Raw genomic sequence first — 21,972 nt, 5'->3', positions numbered from 1 at the left:
GGCAATGCTCAGGGAAAGGCCTCTGCAGAAACTAGAGGTCTTCCCTGTCCTGCAGTCCAAAGGCCACTAAGGGACGGATGGTACCCAGGTAGTCTCCAGAGGCCAGTTAACCTGGGCAGCAGCATTACCAAATTCATCCATGAGATACAGCAGATCTTCCCTATGACAAGGTTTGTTTCAGGAGCAGAAGAAAAATATTACTATGAAGCTACAAAAGATGAATGTAGGCTTGTAAGGGCAGTGGGCTGGGGATGAAACATGCCATGAAAGTATGGCCTTTAGAAATGGTTGAGTCATTTTGAGGGGATGTGAAGTGGAGTTCAAAGCATCAAACATGGGTGACTTTTTGGGCATCGATAGAAGCTGAGATTTTATCAACATATTGAAATGGGTCTCATGTCTCTGAAGTATTGGTACTTGCAGGTGACAATATAATGCATATTTTGACATTTTCTTCCTTCACTACCATCTCTCTCCCTTCAATGACCACATTGTCTACTATTATAGTATGATTAGTTTAAAATCGACTTGCTCTTTCATCTATGACCAAGTTAGCACTGATGTTTTCCCCTTAAAAGTATTTAATGGAAGCATTTCTGAGCTGCAGTAAGAGATCCCAATTCAGATCCACTCTGGAAAACAGGATATCTCAACTTCTCTTGGGGGGGGGGGGTGGCATTCGTTGGCCACGTGTTTCCTCCTGAGTTTGCTGGCCTTATTAACGTTTAACACGAAGTATCTATTCAAACTAAATGTAATTTCCAGCCTCCCAGATAAACTCTGCCTACCACATGGCAACCCTCTGCATGTTCTTGGGCTATCCTTTGGGATCTACCCATTGGGATCTTTAAACATGTGTTAACTCTAGATTTTTCCCACTGGATATTCATTTGAGACAATGTGATTTTGATAGTTCTTTCTTCCCCGATTGCTTTGCATGTGATTAATATTTAAAAAAAGACAATTATTATATGTTCTCATTCTTTTTCTAAAACGATAAAATTAATTAGTTTATACCTAATGTGATTGATCCATTATGGTATGGGGGGCGGGGCGGGAATTCTTACTCTAATTACTTGTTTTGTCCTATAGGGTCAACAGGTGACACTATAGAATTAGTTTCATTTTGTCAAATTCTTACTGACAATATATGTAATATGTAGTTCCAGAATATTTCAGAGAAATAGTAACCAATCAATAAGTCCAGAATGTAAAATCAATTCAGAGCACATTTGAAATTAAACAACTTACAGCACTATAAAGTATATGTTGATTACAATAGTGTCCATTTTTAATGTCACAATTCTGTTTATTTCAAATATGATAATTGACATAGAGATCACTCTCATGCTACCATTTTCTTTCATATTATTTTAATCTTCTTAATTTCCTTTTAAAAAGAATCTCCTATATCAACTATTTCTGGAAGTCTTCCAGATAAAACTTGTCTTAACTCAAAATTGGCCTTTAGATCAATCCCCCAAAGACTCCCCTACTCACTGCAACACTTAGTTCATCCATTATTGACCCCCAGTCACAACTTAGACAGGTGATGAAGTCATGAAAGTGAGCTTCTTGGCTACTGATTGGCCAGGGAGAATTCGGCTATATAAATTAAAGAAGGGGGAAGGGCATTGCTTAGATTCTAAGATGAAATGACAATATGAAAAAGCTGTTTGCCTAGTTATTTGAGGCGGGGGGAGATGAAGATGAATATGAGAAACACTGGGACAACAAGGATAAAATACACACACACACACACACACCAATTAAATTGTAGTGATAGCAAATCTTCACAAAGAGACTGGAAATCAAACTTTTTAATCAGACAAAACAACCTGGAATGAGTCAAAACAGATCACCCTTGAAATTATGTAGGATAAATTAGATTATAATCAGATTGTATAATTGTTAGGGATTTTTGCTGGAAAGTTAATATATATATATATATATATATATATATATATATATATATATATATATATATATATATATATATATATATATATATATATATATATATATTTAATTATAGGTTGAATGGAGAATACATTATACAGAATGGAAAATGGAATGAAGCAGTTATGGTGGAATCTCCACCTAGAAAAAGGAAAAAAAAATACAAAAATAAATGCAAGTAGATAAAAACACAAACAACATAAAAATATAATATAATTTTACAGCTTCCTGGATCAGCATGTATATTCTGCTTTTGTAGTTTACTATTCAATCATTGCCTTGTCATAGATTTTAACAATTCTAATACTAATGCAATTATTACATTGTAATAGAATATTATAATACATATAATCAGATTTTACATGCATACATTTTTTTTTAATATTATAATCAATAGTTTTAAAAACTTTTATTTCTTGTTTTGGCTTTTATTCTCTAGCCACATGTACAATCTACTCCAAATTTTATAATAGTCTGCCTGTTCTCTTTCCTTTAACTCCATAGTCATCCTGTCCATTTCAGCACATTCGAATATCTTCCTAATTACCATTTCATTTTTGGGGGGAGGGGTAGGTTTTTGTTTCTAATTTTGTGCAAAGGCGATCTTAGCAGCGTTTAGTACGTGCAATATTATATATTGATATTTCTTGTCCACCTTTGGGTCTCGTTTACCTAATAAACATAATTCTGGTTTCAATTCTATCTTACGTTCCAGGATTCCTTCTAGCCAATCCTTAATTTTAAGACAATATTTCCGGGGGGGGGGGGGGGACGGGGACATGTCCACCACATATGATAGAACATTCCAGATTTATGTCTACATCTCTAACATTCATATGATAGGTTTGGGAACATCTTGGCCAATCTCTCTGGTGGTAAGTGCCATCAGTACAACATTTAATATAAATTCTCCTTATAAGCTACTGCCATCTTTAAGCTTAGCTTCTTTCCTACAATTTGTCCCAATGTTGTAACTCAATTCTATGACCCAAGTTTCTGGCCCAGGTTATCATTGTCTCTTCTTCCATTTTATATCTTAAAAGAACATTGTATGTTTTGGTAATGATTTTTCATCCTGTTTCTTGCAATAGTTTGTCTAATTCAAATTGTTTCTCATATATGCCATATTGTTCACGGTCCTTTTTCAATCTTGTTTTAATCTGTAAATAAGGCCACCATTCCATCGCAATTCCTTGCTTTTTCAAAGCCTGGGCCAATTTTAATTCTCCTTTGTTATCTAATAGTTCTGGGTAGCTCACCATTTTATTGAGGCCTGTTTTCTACCCTCTCTAGGCTCCGGAAGCTTTCCGGAAGCCTGGGGAGGGTGAAAAATGGCCCAACGGGCAAACCAGAAATGGAAATAGCCTGGCCAATCTGCAGTTATTTACAAAGTCATCTACTGTGGTAATTTGGCTAGCAAAATAATATCGTACTTTATAATTCTGATGAGTTGCAAAAAGTGAATAAATACAGCTAATCCTCAACTTAAGACCACAATTGAGCCCAAAATTTCTGTTGCTAAGGTAAAATTTGTTAAGTGAATTTTCCCACTTTTAGACCTTTCTTGCCACAGTTGTTAAGTGAATCACTGCAGTTGTTAAATTAGTAACACGGTTGTTAAATGAACCTGGCTTTCCCATTGACTTTGCTTGTCAGAAGGTTGCAGAAGTTGATAACAAGGCACTGCAACCATCATAAATATGAGTCAGTTGCCAAGCATCTGAATTTTGATCATGTGACCATGGAGATGCTGCAATGGTTGTAAGTGTGAAGAATGGTCATGCCAGATTTTTTTCAGTGCCTTTGTAACTTTGAGTGGTCACTAAATGAACTGTTCCAAGTTGATGATTACCTCTAATGCAAGAATTACACTGTACTTGATATAAATGTTCAACACCCAGTTGGATTCCTACAACTCAACAATATTAAAGCAGGAAGACAAAGGCACAATTTTTCAATTAAGTATCCATAGAATTTGTATTATCCCAGGCTGTATAATATAACATTAGGTACTGACTAAAGAAACATTTCTCCAATAATATTGCTGAGAAATTAGTAAAAATCTCTGTAATATGCCAGTAATAACATAGAATAAAAAATTATCATCTTTTAAATTGTTTTTATATGTGTCATAGCTTCTTTATTTAAACTGTACTTATTATTTTTAGAAATAATTCAGAGTGTGTTGGGTATAATACACCTTCCTTTTCCTTTATTCCCCACAACAACAACAACAACCCTGTGAGGTAGGTTGGGCTGAGAGAGCGACTGGCCCAAAGTCACCCAGCCGGTTTTCATGGCAGAACAGATTCTTTCTGAATCCACCCAGCAGTTGTAAAGAAGGAGACACTTTTCCCTGAAATGAAAAGAAAAGGCAGAATGTATTAAATAGTGATTGAAATCTATTCCAGTTTCCATCCTTCATCTATGCTACTTCTCCATGTACTCCTGTGAGACAGAATTAAGAGAATCTATACCAGTGGTAGTCAACCTGGTCCCTACCACCCACTGTGGGCATTCCAGCTTTCATGGTGGGCGGTAGGGGTTTGCTGTAACTCTGCTTTATAAATTTTATAAAGTAAAGTTACTTCCCTACTTTATAAATCACCATTACTGTGGAACTGGTGGGCGGTTTGAAAATTTTACTACTAACAGAGATACAAAAGTGGGCAGTAGGTATAAATAGCAATAGCAATAGCAGTTAGACTTATATACTGCTTCATAGGGCTTTCAGCCCTCTCTAAGTGGTTTACAGAGTCAGCATATTGCCCCCACAGTCTGGGTCCTCATTTCACCCACCTCGGAAAGATGGAAGGCTGAGTCAACCTTGAACCGGTGAGATTAGAACCGCTGAACTGCAGATAACAGTCAGCTGAAGTGACCTGCAGTACTGCACCCTAACCACTGCGCCACCTCGGCTACCCCTGATCTATACATTTCCAGCTGTTATTAATTCCTACTTCTGTCAGCCACATTGTCAGGAATCAGGACAAAGTCAGGAATAAAGCTTGTTTTAGTCCAGGTCCTCCAAACTGCTTCTAGAAACACAAATTTCAAAATTTCCAGTTAGTAATTGGGGCATCCGACATGATCTGGTAGGTCAGCCAGATTCCATCCTGAAGTGTCTCTACCTTTCCCCACACAAAGCAATGGGTCCTGCTTAACGTTATTTCTAGGTGTCATATCTAGTAGACCTTAGCTAAGCAGCCTTCTTGCTATGCATTTTCTTCTAGGAGTTCTGGAACAAGAGTTGGAACTCAAGGAATTACATCAACATCTAAAGTTCTCAAGGGCTGCAGGCAATAATTGTTTATCTAGGTTTGCTTTGACTGGATTTCCACATGGAAAATCCAGAGAAGACAGAGCTATGCCTTATGAAAAGAGAGGAAATCATCAGAGAAATTGTGTCATAGATATGTTTGGTATTCACTTATCAGATTGCTCAGCTGTCCTGGGAAAGTCACATGCTCTTATATAGATTTTGTTTTTCATCTATAGGGACTGAGCTCTGTTTTTGGCTGCTTATGGATCTAGATTGGCTCAGTTCCAGCTTTAACAAATACGAATCCCCAAAGGTCATCCTGAGGGCTAGTTTAGTAGTGCTAGTGATATAAAGTTCTTAAATGTTCTTAAGGGACAATGTGGGGTATTCATGTTATAGCAAACAATGTAACACCTTTTTTTAAGGACAGATGCTCTCCTGTTCCAGCCAGTACCACCTCCAGAACAGATAAGTGTAAATTGGGAGAAGACTTGGTCATTTGGATGGTGGTTTTCTCTTTCGTGAAGGTGAGATTCAGCTTGCTTCCTAAGTAGCAAATTCCAGTAATGTTCAGCTGCTTTATGTCATCAGGATAAACAGGGTCAAATTTCAGGCAACTTCTGGAGATCCTAGGAAGAGCAGAAAGAACTCAGTGGCTAGAATAGGGAATCCCTTACATTATCACCAGCCTTGAAACAGGATACAGATGCATCACTCAGGGTTTCATTCAAGATTACCATTATTGTCCCCAACAAGTGATTTTAAAGCAGAGTCCAAGAATAAGTTCTTCCAAAGCTTGATGGGAGTGGTGGGATGGCAAAGAAAACTATTAAGGTCCAAGTTGAATTAAATACTGGTAGTTTTAAAAAGGCATGTCAAAGCCAAAAAGCCAGAGCTTAGAGTAGAATACATTTCCAGAAACTCTGGACAGTTACCAGGCCAAAGTTGATCCTGCTGGCTAGAGTGGCTGATGCATTTTGCAACTTGATTTTTGCATCATCTATGCACATACTATTCTGTGAAGCAACATCAGCAAAACAAAACAAAGCACTGATGGAGGAGGATATTTATAGCTCAGGGTTGAATTGTGAGATCCTTTGTGCTCTCTGAGCTTGATTGTTTTCTTGCATATGTTTAATTACCAAACTAGGTAACATCATCAGAGCACTTGGTGGGAAAAGACAAGACGGCCTTAATCTCAGTATCCCTGCTTGAGGGATTCTGGCTGCTCAGTTAATGGTATTTTAGATTAGCAGAAACAAAAGGAGTTTGATGACTGCAGTCAGAAGCATCTGCCCATGCACAGCTCCTTCAGTGGGGAAAGCTTATTCCCCACACCCACCTGCCTACCTTGACTTCTAAAAATAGTTATCATTGTAATTTTAATATACGTACGTACGTACATACATACATACATACATACATACATACATACATACATACATACATACATGGGACTTTTGAATAGATAGGAATCACTCACAGCAAGTGCTACATGAAATCATTCTATCCAAATTTTGTATTGCTTTACAGAATACTTTTAGTTACAAAGCTCTCACTATATTTATTTTTAGATGTGGCTTTTCTAACCTATATCATTGTTATGTTTTTACAAGGAATTATTCTCAGTCACACATACCCTATACGCAACTTTTTCTGAACATAAGGAGATATACTATATTGCCAAAAGTATTCACTCACCCATCCAAATAATCAGAATCAGGTGTTCCAATCACTTCCATGGCCACAGGTGTATAAAATCAAGTACCTAGATATGCAGACTGTTTTTACAAACATTTGGGTCGCTCTCAGGAGCTCAGTGAATTCCAATGTGGAACTGTGATAGGATGCCATCTGTGCAACTAATCCAGTCGTGAAATTCCTCGCTCCTAAATATTCCACTGTCAACTGTCAGCTGTATTATAAGAACGTGGAAGTGTTTGGGAATGACAGCAACTCAGCCACGAATGGGCCACATAAACTGACGGAGCAGGGTCAGCGGATGCTGAGGCGCATAGTGTGAAGAGGTCGCCAACTTTCTGCAGAGTCAATTGCTACAGACCTCCAAACTTCACGTGGCCTTCAGATTAGCTCAATAACAGTGCGCAGAGAGCGTCATGGAATGGGTTTCCATGGCCGAGCAGCTGCATCCAAGCCATATATCACCAAGTGCAATGAAAAGTGTCGGATGCAGTGGTATAAAGTATGCCGCCACTGGACTCTAGAGCAGTGGAGATGCATTCTCTGGAGTGACGAATCACGCTTCTCCATCTGGCAATCTGATGGACGAGCCTGGGTTCAATGGTTGCCAGGAGAACGGTACTTGTCTGACTGCATTGTGCCAAGTGTAACGTTTGGTGGATTATGGTGTGGGGTTGTTTTTCAGGAGCTGGGCTTGGCCCCTTAGTTCCAGTGAAAGGAACTCTGAATGTTTCAGCATACCAAGACATTTTGGACAATTCCAGGCTCCCAACTCTGTGGGAACAGTTTGTAGCTGGCCCCTTCCTCTTCCAACATGACTGTGCACCAGTGCACAAAGCAAGGTCCATAAAGTCATGGATGACAGAGTCTGGTGTGGATGAACTTGACTGGCCTGCACAGAGTCATGACCTCATCCCGACAGAAGACCTTTGGGATGAATGAGAGCGGAGACTGAGAGCAAGGCCTTCTCATCCAACATCAGTGTGTGACCTCACAAATGCGCTTCTGGAAGAATGGTCAAAAAGTCCCATAAACACATTCCTAAACCTTGTGGACAGCCTTCCCAGAAGAGTTGAAGCTGTTATAGCTGCAAAGGGTGGACCGACGTCATATTGAACCCTATGGATTAGGAATGGGATGTCACTTACAGTATGTTCATATGCAAGTAAAGGCAGGTGAGCGAATACTTTTGGCAATATAGTGTACATTTTAAGCCAAATACACAATAAGACAGCTAAGAAATAGATTGTAAGAAACTCTAGGGTTAAGGAAGTTATGTCCCCATTCATTCTGCAACACAACATGTTCTGGTACATCACATGATTTCCACTAGGAAGAAAACTGTGGCAATTTTTTTCACCATTCCTAATTTATACCTGAAACCAGCATATCCAAAAAAGATGGCTTGCAGAAATCCAACCATCCCGGTCAAGAAATTTACAGCTCCTGATCCATCAGAGTTTTCCACCCAGATCTAAGAAAAAGAAGAATATATATTCATATGTACTATAGATGATTGTTGTCAAGAGTAGAAGAACTTAAAGACAGGAATAAAATCTGCCCAATTGGTTGACCTTGAATGGCTCGGTGATGTTGCTGAAACATTTGCTCATCTGTTGTTGTGCTCTTTTGATTTCCTTCAGCTCCAACCAGCCAATTGCAAACATGCTCTGAAGGAAGAAAGACGCTGGTAACACTGAGGGTGAACTCTACCATCCACAAACAGATGCACTGCAGATGGGCATGGAAACCACTTGCTCCCTCCCTCAAGGCCAGCTTTTTACCCAAGTCATGGCAGGCCCCTGGGGATCAGTCACAGGCTCATAGATCTCAAGATCCTTCCTTCTGACTTCTGGGTCCATGGGGTACATGAGAGGAAACCCAAGCAAGACAACATCCGCTTGTTTCACTGGCTCACCTGTGGGAAGAGGCATGAAGCAAAGCTCTGAGGTGACCAAGATGTGGGATGGTGATCGCTAATGAAATGGAACCTCCCGTTTTCATACCACATTCCCCTTGATGGCGAAGGGGATACAGGAAGAAAGCCTCTACTTACTTCAAAGAATCTTGATGTATGGGAAGCAAAGGTGCAGCAGCTGTCACCATACATTAACATGCTGAGAAAAGGTCACCTGATTTTTTTTTGTAACGCTACAGCAATAAAGCTCTAGGAACCTGCTAAAATGTCCATCTGAAGAAAACAACTAGCAGATATTCTAGTATCTGGCCCATCAGTTTAGCCTATATGCGAGAGAGTTATCTCTTTCCAACTCATTCCCTCTTGAAGGGGTAGGCAAGTCATAATCAAAAGCCACATGTAATGTCAAAAGCCTGTATTGCCTTTGACACAACCAGAGCAGTTCTAATGGTGTCAAGCAGTTTCAGGCAATGAGAGGGTTCCAGGGGATAATTGAAAGGAATGGGGGGGAAAGGTTCAATTTCCTTCTGGCAAAGAAATCACTGTTTCCAAATATCTATGAAAGTGAGAATAGAACAATTTTGCCCCCCTTTTTTTGTTGCTGAGAGGAAAAGGAAAATCTCTTGGCTTTACATTATTCTTCTCATTTCCATTCCCCCAGTGGAGAAAGCACATCCCTGAACAACAATGCAAAAATATTGACTATTGGGCAAAATATTAATTTGATGTCCCCCACCTTAGCATGCAAGCTAAGTGATGGTTACATTCCCATGATTAGTGAACATTTGATATGCAGTGCAGTTGGTTTTAAAATTAGGATGAACACCTTGGTTTCTTCTTCTGAATCCCTCACCTGGACAGTATCCATCATATTCTGGATGGTAACGTCTGCTCTTATCCAAAGGCACTTTAAGTTTCTTCATAATCTCCTTCCACTCTTCGGGGACAGCAAAATGCAACTGGGAGCCCAAGTCAATTGCAAATTTCAAGCTGAAACGGTATGGAGGGAAAAAGATCTAGCTGAGTTAACCTAGCAGAGAATTACAAATTGGAAAATGTTGAGGTTAAGATTTAATGGATTTATATGCCGCCTTTCTCCCAAGGACTCAAGGCGGTGTACAACATAAAAGAAAACACATATTACAAAAATTAAAAGGGACATTAAATAAAGTATCCAAAAAACCCCAATTGATATTTACAATAAAAATTTAAAAATTAAATTAAAATTAACATCTAAATTAATCCTGTATTTTATTCTATTCAGGCCAGGCCGGCTTGCTGGAAAAGCCAACTTTTTAGAGCGCGTCGGAAGGACCAGAGGTCGGGGATTATGCAAAGCTCCGGGGGCAGCTCATTCCAGAGGGAAGGGGCTCCCACAGAGAAGGTTCTCCCCCTGGGGGTCGCTAGCCGACACTGTCTGGCCGACGGCACCCTGAGGAGGCCAACTCTGTGGGATCGCAGTGGACACTGGGGAGCTACTGGTGGCAGTAGGTGGTCTCGCAGGTACCTTGGGCCTAAATCATGGAGTGCTTTAAAGATCATAATTAGTACCCTAAATTGCACCCGGAAGACAACAGGCAACCAGTGCATGCCACCTAAAAGTGGTGTAACATGGGAGTACCTAGGTACCCCATGATAACCCACACGGCCACATTCTGGACCAGCTGAAGCCTCCGGGTGCTCTTCAAGGGCAGCCCCATGTAGAGAGTGTTGCAGTAGTCCGGGCGAGAAAGGACGAGGGCATGAGTGACTATGCACAGAGCATCCCGATCCAGAAAGGGGCGCAACTGACGTATCAGGCGAACCTGGTAAAAGGCCCCCCTGGTCACGGCCATCAGGTGTTCTTCTAAACTAAGCCGCGTATCCAGGAGGACTCCCAGATTGAGGGCCCTGTCTGAGGGGGGTAAAGTTTCTCCCCCTATTATCAAAGATGGAACAAGATGCACAAATCAGGATGACGGAAACCACAGCCACTCAGTTTTGGAGGGATTGAGCTTGAGCTTGTTCCTCCCCATCCAGATCCGCACAGCCTCCAGGAAAAAAGTTGACATTTAGCATTTTTTTGATGTTGCTCCTGATTGGGAATTAAGGAGGTATAAAATTATTTCTCCCAACAGATGTTTTAATCACTATGATGTCATACTTGCTTAATGCTTACTTCTGTGAAATTAAATGGCATTCCAAAGGTACAACGCATACATTTTGTTGCAGAAGACAAATCAGTTATATGCCACTTAAAGAAATTTTGTGGACTTCTTCTAGTCGTGGGGTAAACACAGGGGTTCCACCACAAAACCGCGAAGCCCTTATCCGCGCCGACATAAGTGCGGAGGGCAAATCCGTTCGAAGCGCTAAGGAAAAACGCGACCCTACCGTGATGACATAATCGCAGAGGGCAAATCCGTGCCTTCCGAAGCACTCAGCACCCTAAACCTAACCCTAAATCTAACCCTAAAGCAAACCCCTAAACCTAATCCTAACCCTTACCTTAATGTAAATCGGCTTTCTGCCGCTGCGCTGTTTTAAAGCGCCCTTTTGCTGCCATGCTGTTGTCGCGGCGGTGATGATGCACGGTGATGATGTCGCGGCTTTAGCGACGCGGTTTTATCACTGCTATTTTGACGAGCGCGGTTTTGTTGTGCCACGAAACACAGGCATAATTTTTTCAAAAAATGTTACATTAACAGTCTCAAAAAGTATCTACACAAGTTTTGCAATTGTATGTCAACCTTTCTGCTTTTTACCAGTATTATTCGAGAACAGAATATTGATTTCTGAACAATGCTGTTACTTTTTCATAAATTTCAAAGAGAGGGCTTCTAATGAAACCAAGAAAACCAGCAGGAACATTTTCAAGTTTATCATCTGTGTATTTCCCTTCCTTTTTCTTTAGAGTGTCTTTAAATGAACATGGAACCTGAGATCTTGGATAGCCAGTACTCATGGATTGTTTAATGGTTCTTTTTTGGGGTGGGGGGGTACAATGTGGATTAGACTGGACCCTTCCAAATTTGGAATTCTCCGATTCCATAACTCGCCCACACCAGGGACATCTTCTCTGGCACTAACTGTGAGGGATGTAATAACAAAATCTAAATCTAGAGAAACACATTCGTAGACAACAGTCACACTCATGAATTGAATTTGAAAAAGATTCCCAAATAATCTGTAAAGTACTTGGAAATTTGTGCTTGATTTTATATTATTCAAACAAATTGGGGGAAAATTTTCAATTGTATTTACAATTTGCAAAGAAGCAATATATATTTCATAATACAGAGTATTCTTACAAAAAATCTTACTCTATTTCTATTGGATTGGCCTCTTTTTCTTTCTTTACATGGGCAGTACCTTTCACAAAGGGGGTGAGGAGGGAGAGAAGGAAGAAAAGTTAAGTCTTAAACCATCGCTGCATTTGAAAGTCAACTCCTGGAAACCAGAAATTAAATTATCTGTCAACTGGAAGCGAGAAGGAAGAGGGAGTTGACAAATATACTGCATTTGGTTTGGTCTTTGGACCAGAAAGTTCAAAGCATCTTCCCAAGAGTTGGGCTGAAGAGATGAAACTTCCCAGCCAGCCAGACTAAAGTATGACATGAGGCTCAGCCTATCATAATTATCTTTTATGTTCTTGAAGGGTAAGCATGCCAATGAACTTTTAAATTACAGGTAGTCCTGGACTTACGAGCACAATTGAGCCCAAAATTTCTGTTGCTAAGTAAAACATCTTCAAGTGAGTTTTGCCCAATTTTACAACCTTTCTTACCACTGCTGTTAAGTGAATCACCAGAGTTGTTAAATTAGTAACACGGTTGTTAAGTGAACCTGGCTTCCCCATTGACGTGGCTTGTCAGAAGGTTGCAAAATGGGATCTGGGACCCTGCAATAGTCACAAATATGAACCAATTGCCAAACATCTGAATTTTGATCATGTGACCATGAGGATGCAGCAACAGTCATATGAAAAATGTCACTTTTTCCAGTGATGTTGTAACTTTGAAAGGTCACTAAATGAACTGTTGGATTTAAATTTGTAACAGATAATAAATGCATTGAGAAGGTGAATTCAATGTCAACCATTAAAAAAGCCCAAAGTAGAAAAAAAGCCAAAGAAAGAATAGAAATTCTGGAAGGAGAGAAGGACAGAGAAGAAATTCTGGGAGGAGAAGGGCAGAGAAGCAGGATCAGCAATTCTGGACATCTCTTACCTCCTCTGGGCAACTGCATTTGTATAGACAGAATTATCTACAGTGCAATGATATTCATCTGGGGGCAAAACACCTGAAAGGAGGCAGACAGTTTTAGAACCCAGCAGCCCTTCCATAGGCCTCACTGTGATGTCCTCATGGTTAGGAATGGACACCTATAAGCTGTCCAATCTTTTCTCTCTCTCCCAGAATAGCTCTTACAATAAGCATTGATGGATGAAGGTTCAAGGGTGCATATTGGTTGCAATGCATTTGGGCATTTAAGAAAAACCTTTATTGCTCTCCCTCCTGTCTCCCAAAGTCATTCTATCATTACAGGTTCTGCCTCATCAGCTGTAGCTGCTGGAGGAGATGCACTGAACTGACTCCTATCCCTGCTCAGGAGCTCCCTTACACACTTACCCACAATGTGATAGTTTTCTTCCTCAGAGTTCCACACAACTCGGCTGCACCAGTATTGAGCGATAGCCTGGACTACATCCCAGCCACCTTCCTGCTGAAAGAGCTTCAAGTCCTAGAAGCACATCAGGAGAGATTCCATTGACCCTCAGACAGGCTAGCCAGGTTTAGTGGCAAAAGCAGGAGCAGGACGGGAGGCAACAGTGGCTTCTCCAAGCCCAGCCACAGCTACCTGAGTGAGGCAGAAATACTGCTCGAATGCCAGCATCACATCTCCATTGATGTGGATCTCCTCGTCTCCATAAATTTTCTCAGGGCAGACCTCTCGGCCCGTTGCCGCACTCTCCCAGGGAAACTTTGCACCTTGCCACAATGGAAACCAAAATGAAATAAAATCAAGTATCTTGACGGTCGTAAGGCATATTAAATAATAAAAAAATTTCTTTCTTTGAAGGCATTCAAATCCAGAGCATGCTTGTTCAGGAATGGGCAGCTTTTCCCTGCAAGACAGAAGAGCCTGCTAGAGAACAGTCAGTGGCCTCGTTTGCTCAATCCAGTTTCTGTCCTCAATGAGAGAAGGCAACTTTTCAATGTCATTCTGGGCCTTGTTCAGTTGCCAAAGAATAGTTCTTGCGGTTGTTCAATGTTGGGTCCCCACAAAACTCTCCACTTGGGTCAAGTGGGGTGAAACTCAATGGGGGAGGGGTTGATACCTTCAGTATCCAGCCACATGTTCATAGGAAAGAGGAGAACACCAGGAAGTTGCCACATGAAGGCCACTGCTTGGATCCAATAAGCAAGTCAAGAAGTTTTCTGTTGTGATGCTGCAGGTTAGAAGTTGCCAGTCTTTATAGCCAGTTTGGTGCAACGATTAAGGCATCAGGCTAGAAACCAGGACATTCTGAGTTCTATCACCCCCTTAGGAAACAATCTAGTTGGGTGATCTTGGGCCAGTCGCCTATTCTCAGTTTTAGGAAGAAGGCAATAGGAAGCCATTTCCAAAGTCTTGCCAAGAAAACTGCAGGGATTAGTCCAGTCATCAGGAATCAAGACTGTTTCAAAGGCATAAACCCCTCCCCCCCATCCCTATAGCTTACTTTAAAATTTACTGAGACTTAAATTATCTGATTTTAAACCTTCAGCAACAAGTTGCAAATTTGAGAAATGCTTACATGTTTGTGCCCTTTGAATCCATGGATTCACCATCACTGGAGTTTTAGCAGCCAACTTCTGAAGGAAGTCTGCTCTTCAGGATTATGACCTTAGAAATTGTTACTACATTGTTGTTTAAGCGTATTTCCTTAATTTAAAGTTAAAGTTAACTTAAAGTTCACAGAATCAGCCCCCAACAATCTGGGCCCTCAGTTTACCAACCTCAGAAGGATGGAAGGCAGAGTCAACCTTGAGCCAGTGGGAATCGAATTGCTGGCAGTCGGCAGAATTAGCCCGAAATACTGCTTAGTAACCACTGTGCCACCAGGGCTCCAACGATTAGTCTAGCTTAACTTCAAATGATTTATATATTCATGTGGTGTTACTGGTGGTTAGTCTAAATTACTTTATTTAATCAATTCTAGACAAAGCTAGAAACTCACCCTGAATTCTCCATTGTGCTACTTCAGAAATTATTTTCAAATTAGCCTGTTGAAATTTGGAGCCCCTTGCCTGTTCTAACCATTTATGCTTTCTGAGGAACAGAGAAGAGATCCCTGACTTGTCTTCAGAGCAAGGTCCGAATCTGGAAAAGAAGCCATCTAACTTCTGAGAAAGAGTCAAAATCTCCTCAATGGAGACACCACTTCTTGTCCTTCTACTTCCAGACTCCCCCACTTCAGATCGCAAAAGCTGCTTTTGAATATCATCAAGGCTTTCAAAACTGTTTAGAGCTACTCTTGTTTCAAAGGAGTTTCTGCTGCTGCGCCAGGATTTTACTTTTGTTTCTTGAAAAGCTGCAGAAATGCTAAAATTAAAACCATTCAAAACAAGAGGAACCTCTGTGTGGATCCCAGCCACGACTAAAGGAAATAGTGAAGGAAACTGGTTCCACGCCTGATGTGGAAAGAGAAGAAACTTTTCCTCTTGTCTTTGTAAGTGGCTTCTACCTTGTATCCTTGTTCCCGTGCATTGTGTAGAGCTCCCTCTAGTGTTTGGATCCTGTATTTTAAGATAGCACAAGCCGCTTCTGGATAGAAAAGCAGGATGTTTGGGTATATCCAGGTATCCTACGTTTAACAACAAAAAGGACAACATATATAAATATGGCCATCAAATGCAAAAGATCTGCAAATTAGAGTAAAGCCAGCAGTTATTCCTTTCCTATAAGGGCTCCCAGCTTCAGATGAGGATGAGTCTTCTGGGAGACAAACTTCTTCAACCCGTCCCTCAGAACAAAATCTGGGCTCTAGGAATTATGTCGCTTCAGTTTAAAAACTAGAGAACCACATGATGAACATTCTTCTCTGGGGCAGGAGGCTGGTGGAAAGTTAATATCAAATCCTCCTCAGGGGACTGTGGAAGAAAGTGCTGCTCCCACCAGTGCATGCACGCATAAAGGCGCCTGCCCCTCCCTTTTCCTCTGGGCCGCCAACCCAGAAAGTTTGGGGAACTCTGATTTAGGGGACAGTGTTTAAATCAGGAAGTGCCAGAGCAATAATAAAAACATGGTATTTCACATGTCAGATGAAACAACCGGAAGGTTAGCAAAGCTTAAGTTACAAAGGAATGGATAGAGAGGGAGGGAGGGAGGGAGGGCGGGAGGAGGAGAAAATTAGAGACAGATCCCGAGTCAGGTCATTTGTTAATAAGATCTTCCAACTTGTCCATTTTGAAAAGATATTTTATTCGAGAAGCAGAGTCTGTGCCTCAGGACAGAACATAGATAACAGCCGGATTCAATCCATGTCACCTCAAATTAAAAAGATCCCTAGTTTAAACACACACATACATTCTACCCCATGCATGTCAGGTGAGACGAACTAAGTCTAACTTTCTATCTTCACTTTCCAGGCTGAGTCACATATCTGAACTAACCATTGATTGCATGGTACTTACATCAACCTGCAACAGAGAGAAGAAGAACTGGGCAAAATTTACAACACCTTTTAGTCTTTGCATGCGCATCACAGAAAGCCAAAACTAGCTGCAGGACAGTAGATGACCCAGTCTTTGCCATGGCAGGCAGCATCTTCCCCAATTCATCTTCCCTTCTTCCAGGAGTAGCAAACGGGGGCGGTTCCCTCTGCTCACCTGGTCCCAGAAGACATGGCCCCAGTAGTCTTCACCGAATGTGCCGTTGGAAAGGCCTCCTGGGCTGATTCCAGAGAAAGGGAAGTTAGCAGAGCCCAGAGGAGGAATGGCACTCAGCAGGTAATACAGGCAGCCATATATGGCCTGGCTGAAGGGAAGAGGCCCGTCCACATCTACACAGCAGCCTTCCCAGAGCGCTGCCCATGCCTGGGTGTGAGACAGATATAAGGAACCCGATCCAACCAGGGACATCCCTTCACAAAAGGTCCTTTGCACAACCTCTTCAGACTCTGCTACGGCAGTGAGGAACTCCCATCTCTGCTCCTTCCGGTCTCCAGGGAGGGTCACTGATTGGGGCACTGGGGTCCAGATCATGTGTACAGTAGGTTGGGGGCCACCCTCTACTTCTGGGACCAATGTCTTTCCATAGAGATAGCTAAAGAGGAAGAAAAAATGGGAATCCTTATGTTTCTCTCTGGGCATCAGAGGATCTACTAAACAACCGAAACATCACTGGAATTCTACACTCATTGAGCACACAGACTTTGCTTTGCATACCTTTTGAACTCTAATCTAAACCTTTTCCATCTTCCCATTCTCCTTTTCCCTTGTATCTCTGCTTATCCCTTTTAAGCACAGTGGCCAATGGTTCTCTTCTCCCTCAATCTCTCTGCCTCATAGACCAAGCTACTTGGGAGTTCAAGAGTTGTAGATATCTGGAGGACAGCAGGTTAGGGAAGGCAATATTAGTCATAGTCCACCCTTTCTTATCTTCCACAGCACCCTCTTAGCATGATAGGAATTTCCTGACAGCCTCCCTGTGTCCTCTGGAGGGGACTGCATTTATTCCCTATTCACAGAATCCACCAGAAAAACAACTAAGCTTTGTTATTGGAGTCTTTCAATGCTTGGCCAGGAGCACAGAAAACATTCCCACAATAATACTCACTGAGCTCCCAGGAAATCTGGCCCTTTCTGCAAGTCCAGGTCTGGACTCTCTGGTTTGAACTGGGTGTGGAGATTTACTGTGATGGGTTTAGTTTCGAGAGCTGATGTTGAGATTGTTATGCTGGAAGCCAGAAGATGGACAAGAGACTGGTGGGCATAGACTGTGTGAGTAGCTGTGTATCCTGACCACTGAGCTATATGGAAATATGTCCCTGCAGGTAGAAGGAAAGAGTCAGTTTGAATGCATACCCTAAATTCTCATGTCAAATCTACTTTGCAGTTTCACATAAGGAAAAGGGTCTGGCATAAGAAATTGAAGCATGGATGACAATATAATCCTTCTGTTATTTGATGCATTGGAATATCAAAAGGGATCTTTGTGATTGTCTCTTAACAATTAAATCCAATCCAATTCAAGGAGTGAAAGATAATCCATTGCTTCGCCCAAGTGTTACACAATTGGTCTTTTGGATCCAGAGACAATAAACATACCAGCGAATAAAGACATTTTAGGCTTTATTATTAACTTAAGCTAACAGAAAAGCATTTATATCAAGCAAGCTGATTCCCAATTTCTTACAAGGTGTTGGGAGCTCCTTCATAAGGACAGCAGTGATACCCCATTGGAGGGGGGATGGCAATGTTCCCAGTACACTGGGCTAGGTTCTGTGCAGAAGCTCCCAGCTTAAAGGCCATTACTAGAGTTTTTATTAACCTGACATCGTGACTTTATCCAGACTGCAAGACCTGACCTGGACAGGGAGGCACCTGACTCTGGGATGGGAGTTAAAGAGTCCGAGACTTTTATAGGTACATTTTGCACCTAGGGGAAAATTTCCCCTCCCTTCACCTTTGTTCAGCAACCAAGAGTGAAAAATAAGCAGGTTAACTAAGACTGAATTCTACATTTTCCAACAAGTATGTCACAAGAAATCAAAATATGTTATTAAATTCCTCAAAATATAATTGATTTTCCATATTGTTACCATATCCATTTTCATAAAAAGGTGAAAATGTTCTCCAGATTTTGAGCACTTTATACTGTCATTAAAACACATTCCTATCTTGAAAAGTCTTCTCTTCTTCCAGGTTGAAGGTTTTAGGAGGTTTTAGGAGGTTGGACAAGACATTCTGGATACGAACTCACGTCATCCTGTTGCTAATGGGGACTATTTTGCTGCATCTGGAGATCTAGTTGGAGAGGCTATTTTAAAAGATGCCTTTTAAAATAGGTTCATTTGACAGATTTTCAGATTCCTTTATGAACTAGGAAGGGATTCAAACTTCAGAGAACATAGTTCAGTTTGAATTTTCTATTTTCCACCCCTTTTTCTCCTTTTTAAATCGTAGCTTCACATTTTCTTTCAAAAAAAAAAGTTCATTTCTATGTTCAGCATGTGAGTTGAAGAAAGCTGCCCTGACAGGGTGGCAGGAATGTATTGGCCATAGAAACAACGTAGGTGAGGAGGGTGGCATTGCCTCTTACCTGTCCTGGTGTCCAAACAGAAGGTCTCCCTCAAGTCATCAGCCCCATCCACATCCATTTTGATATTAAGGGGACTGGGGAGATCAGCCCGGTGTGTCTGCCCAACTTCTCCATTGTACACCACCCCGTTGACATGAAGGATGTCCCTGTAGACTCGGGTGCCCAGATAGGCGTTGGTCAACATTGGGAGGAGTCTGGCATCAGAAGGCAGAGCATCCGTGGTAAATACGGTAGGGTCTTCACCCACCACTGCCATCTCAAGAAGAGGGAGGGAGCAATGGCTGGAGTTCCAGCTGGAGAGAAAAACAAGGCACACAATATGTACTTTATCTCAGTGTTTCTCACCCTTGGGAACTTGTGGGTGGATTTCAACTTTCAGAATTCCCCAGGTGACTGGAATCTGCCCATCTTAAAGTTCCCAAGAGTGAGAAACGCTGCTCTGTTTGCATGGCATTGTGCCAAGGGATGGATTTCCATGCCCATCATCCCCCCACATTTCACATGGTACCGAAGGTCAGCTTAAAATCCACGTGGGAAGAAGGACTCAGATGGATCCATTCTGCGTGGTGAGGGTGCAAAGGAGAGGCAGGCAGGCAAGTCTTACAGAATTTGGGGAAGGGGCAATCCTCCAGCAATTCCTCATCAGCTAGTAGGAACTAATGGGAAATGTAGTCCAAAACTTCAGGCTGCTGGTTTTTAGGGAAGAAAAGAACCAGCTCATCCGCAGAGAAATATTCCCAAGGAACGGAGAAAGTTCTGAAAAGAGCCGCCGGTCATTCCCGCCCCTTCTTCCGCCTGGCGAATTTGCTATTTAGTCCTAATTCCGCAGGGTGGGAACAACTCCAAGCGGAGAAATGGAGCTTTTTGTAAAAACTGGCCACGCCTTCCAGGCCAAGGGACAGGAGGGGCCTCGCCGTCTCCCCTCCTCCCTCCGGCATCGGCCCTTTTCTGCCTTTCCCTTTTCTCTCTTTGAGACTCTCCCAGCGGGTGCCGCAAGGGGGCAGCATCTGACCGCGCAAGCGCGAAGAATCCAAAGTGGGGTTATGTTTTTTTCTACGTTTAGCTGGAAAATGCCGAACTACTAGGATAAAAATTGGCACTCTGCGAAACCCACTCACCAGTCAGAAATTGGACAGCCATTAAGTGAAGCAGCAAGCACTTTATTATAAACTACGGTTTTGCAAGAGATGGTGTCTAGCAAAGTAGACATACCCCCCCCCAAATAGATTTCAAGAGCGTTTTATTCCCTCAGCCCAAACGCAAATCCCTTTTGACGAGGACCACGAAGTTCACAATTTCCCTAAAGTACCATTGGCCTTTAAACTGGCTTTTCTAATGGCCGTGGGTGACTTTTGCTTTGCCCACAGTTGCTGCTTTTCCGTAATTTAGCTGCATAAGCATAAGAATCAGAAACAAGCAGATCATTTCTAGCCTATGTGTGAGCTCTTGTGGTTAAAAGTTGAACAAAAGAACGCTTTAAAGATTGGTAACGAATCTTTGCCTTTGATTGGATAAACTTTGTTTCTATCTGCCTAAAATGTATATAATACTCTGAGCCACTCTTCCAGGGTGTGGCTCAGGGGTGGGTTCCTGCCGGTTCGCACCGGTTCTTGCGATCCGGTTCGTCAGTGAACCCGGAAGTAATTAACTTCCGGGTTCCTAGCTCCTAGCCTCTGTCGCTGGGTGCCTGCAGGGTTTTTCTTTTTAAAAAATGCCTCTCCGGATGATCTTGAAAACCTGCAAGGTTGCTTTGGAAGGGGGCATATGGGCAGCATTTTCCCCTGCCCCCCTCCCCGGGAGCCTGCAGTTTTAAACCAAGCCTTTGCACAGTAAAGAAAATCTCACGAGCGAGAGAGAAATTCTTACTTGCTTTTACTGTGAAGTTGCGGAAGCTTCCAAGCAGAGATGGGGTGGGGGTTTTCAAGATCGTCTGCAGAGAGGCATTTTTTAAAAAGAAAATCCTGAAAAGGATTTGGAGAGATTTGCAACTGGTCTTTGGTGGGGGGGGGGGAATTCCCAAAACCAGGAGCACAGCCCATTCCCCCTCCCAAAAAGACTGTTTTCTTTTTAAAAACCCCTCTGCAGAAGCTTCTCAGTGGAAGCTTCCAAGACTATAGGCAAGCAGAGATGGGATGGGGGTTTTCAAGATCGTCTGCAGAGAGGCATTTTTTAAAAAGAAAATCCTGAAAAGGATTTGGAGAGATTTGCAACTGGTCTTTGGGGGGGGGGAATTCCCAAAACCAGGAGCACAGCCCATTCCCCCTCCCAAAAAGACTGTTTTCTTTTTAAAAACCCCTCTGCAGAAGCTTCTCAGTGGAAGCTTCCAAGACTATAGGCAAGCAGAGATGGGATGGGGGTTTTCAAGATCGTCTGCAGAGAGGCATTTTTTAAAAAGAAAATCCTGAAAAGGATTTGGAGAGATTTGCAACTGGTCTTTGGTGGGGGGGGGGGAATTCCCAAAACCAGGAGCACAGCCCATTCCCCCTCCCAAAAAGACTGTTTTCTTTTTAAAAACCCCTCTGCAGAAGCTTGAATTCCAGAACTCTTCCATGCCCTCCCTCCCCGTTTCATGGCAGCCGAAGCAACAGTGAAGCAGAGGCTGACACTCCTTGTTTAGGTAATTCTGAGGTGGTTGATGGTTCTGTGAGTGCCTGTCCTTTATAATTTTCCACGTTGCCTTGATGGTTTTTATTCCAGTGACTTTGTCTTCCCTGTTCTTAGGCTTAGGAAAAAAAAACTGGTTTCATTGGCAGTCTTTTGGGGGGGGGGGATTTTTATTTTTTGGGTGTTTTCCTAGCACTGTCATAGTTTGTGGGTGTGGGTGGGTGTGTAATGTCCCGCAGTT

The 21,972-nt window shown here is 42.0% G+C and overlaps 1 protein-coding gene across 1 annotated transcript; it reads right to left on the bottom strand.

The window, feature by feature from the left end:
• Positions 1 to 4,389: 4,389 nt before the first annotated feature.
• On the bottom strand, positions 4,390 to 19,185 carry LOC116523610 (protein-glucosylgalactosylhydroxylysine glucosidase-like). Its single transcript, XM_032238726.1, has 13 exons — positions 19,128 to 19,185; positions 17,643 to 17,853; positions 16,694 to 17,129; positions 15,550 to 15,669; positions 13,680 to 13,811; positions 13,451 to 13,562; positions 13,049 to 13,121; positions 9,694 to 9,830; positions 8,707 to 8,840; positions 8,497 to 8,592; positions 8,299 to 8,396; positions 5,676 to 5,850; positions 4,390 to 4,407 (listed from the first exon to the last, which is right to left on the bottom strand). Exons 1-13 carry the CDS (start codon positions 19,183 to 19,185, stop codon positions 4,390 to 4,392), a joined length of 1,800 nt encoding a protein of 599 aa, XP_032094617.1.
• Positions 19,186 to 21,972: the final 2,787 nt, after the last annotated feature.

This window comes from Thamnophis elegans, unplaced genomic scaffold (genome assembly GCF_009769535.1).
Source record: "Thamnophis elegans isolate rThaEle1 unplaced genomic scaffold, rThaEle1.pri scaffold_62_arrow_ctg1, whole genome shotgun sequence".
In the NCBI taxonomy this organism is placed as follows: Eukaryota; Metazoa; Chordata; class Lepidosauria; order Squamata; family Colubridae; genus Thamnophis; species Thamnophis elegans.
Note: the sequence above shows the minus strand (reverse complement) of the source record. Positions and strands in the feature narration are given on the sequence as shown.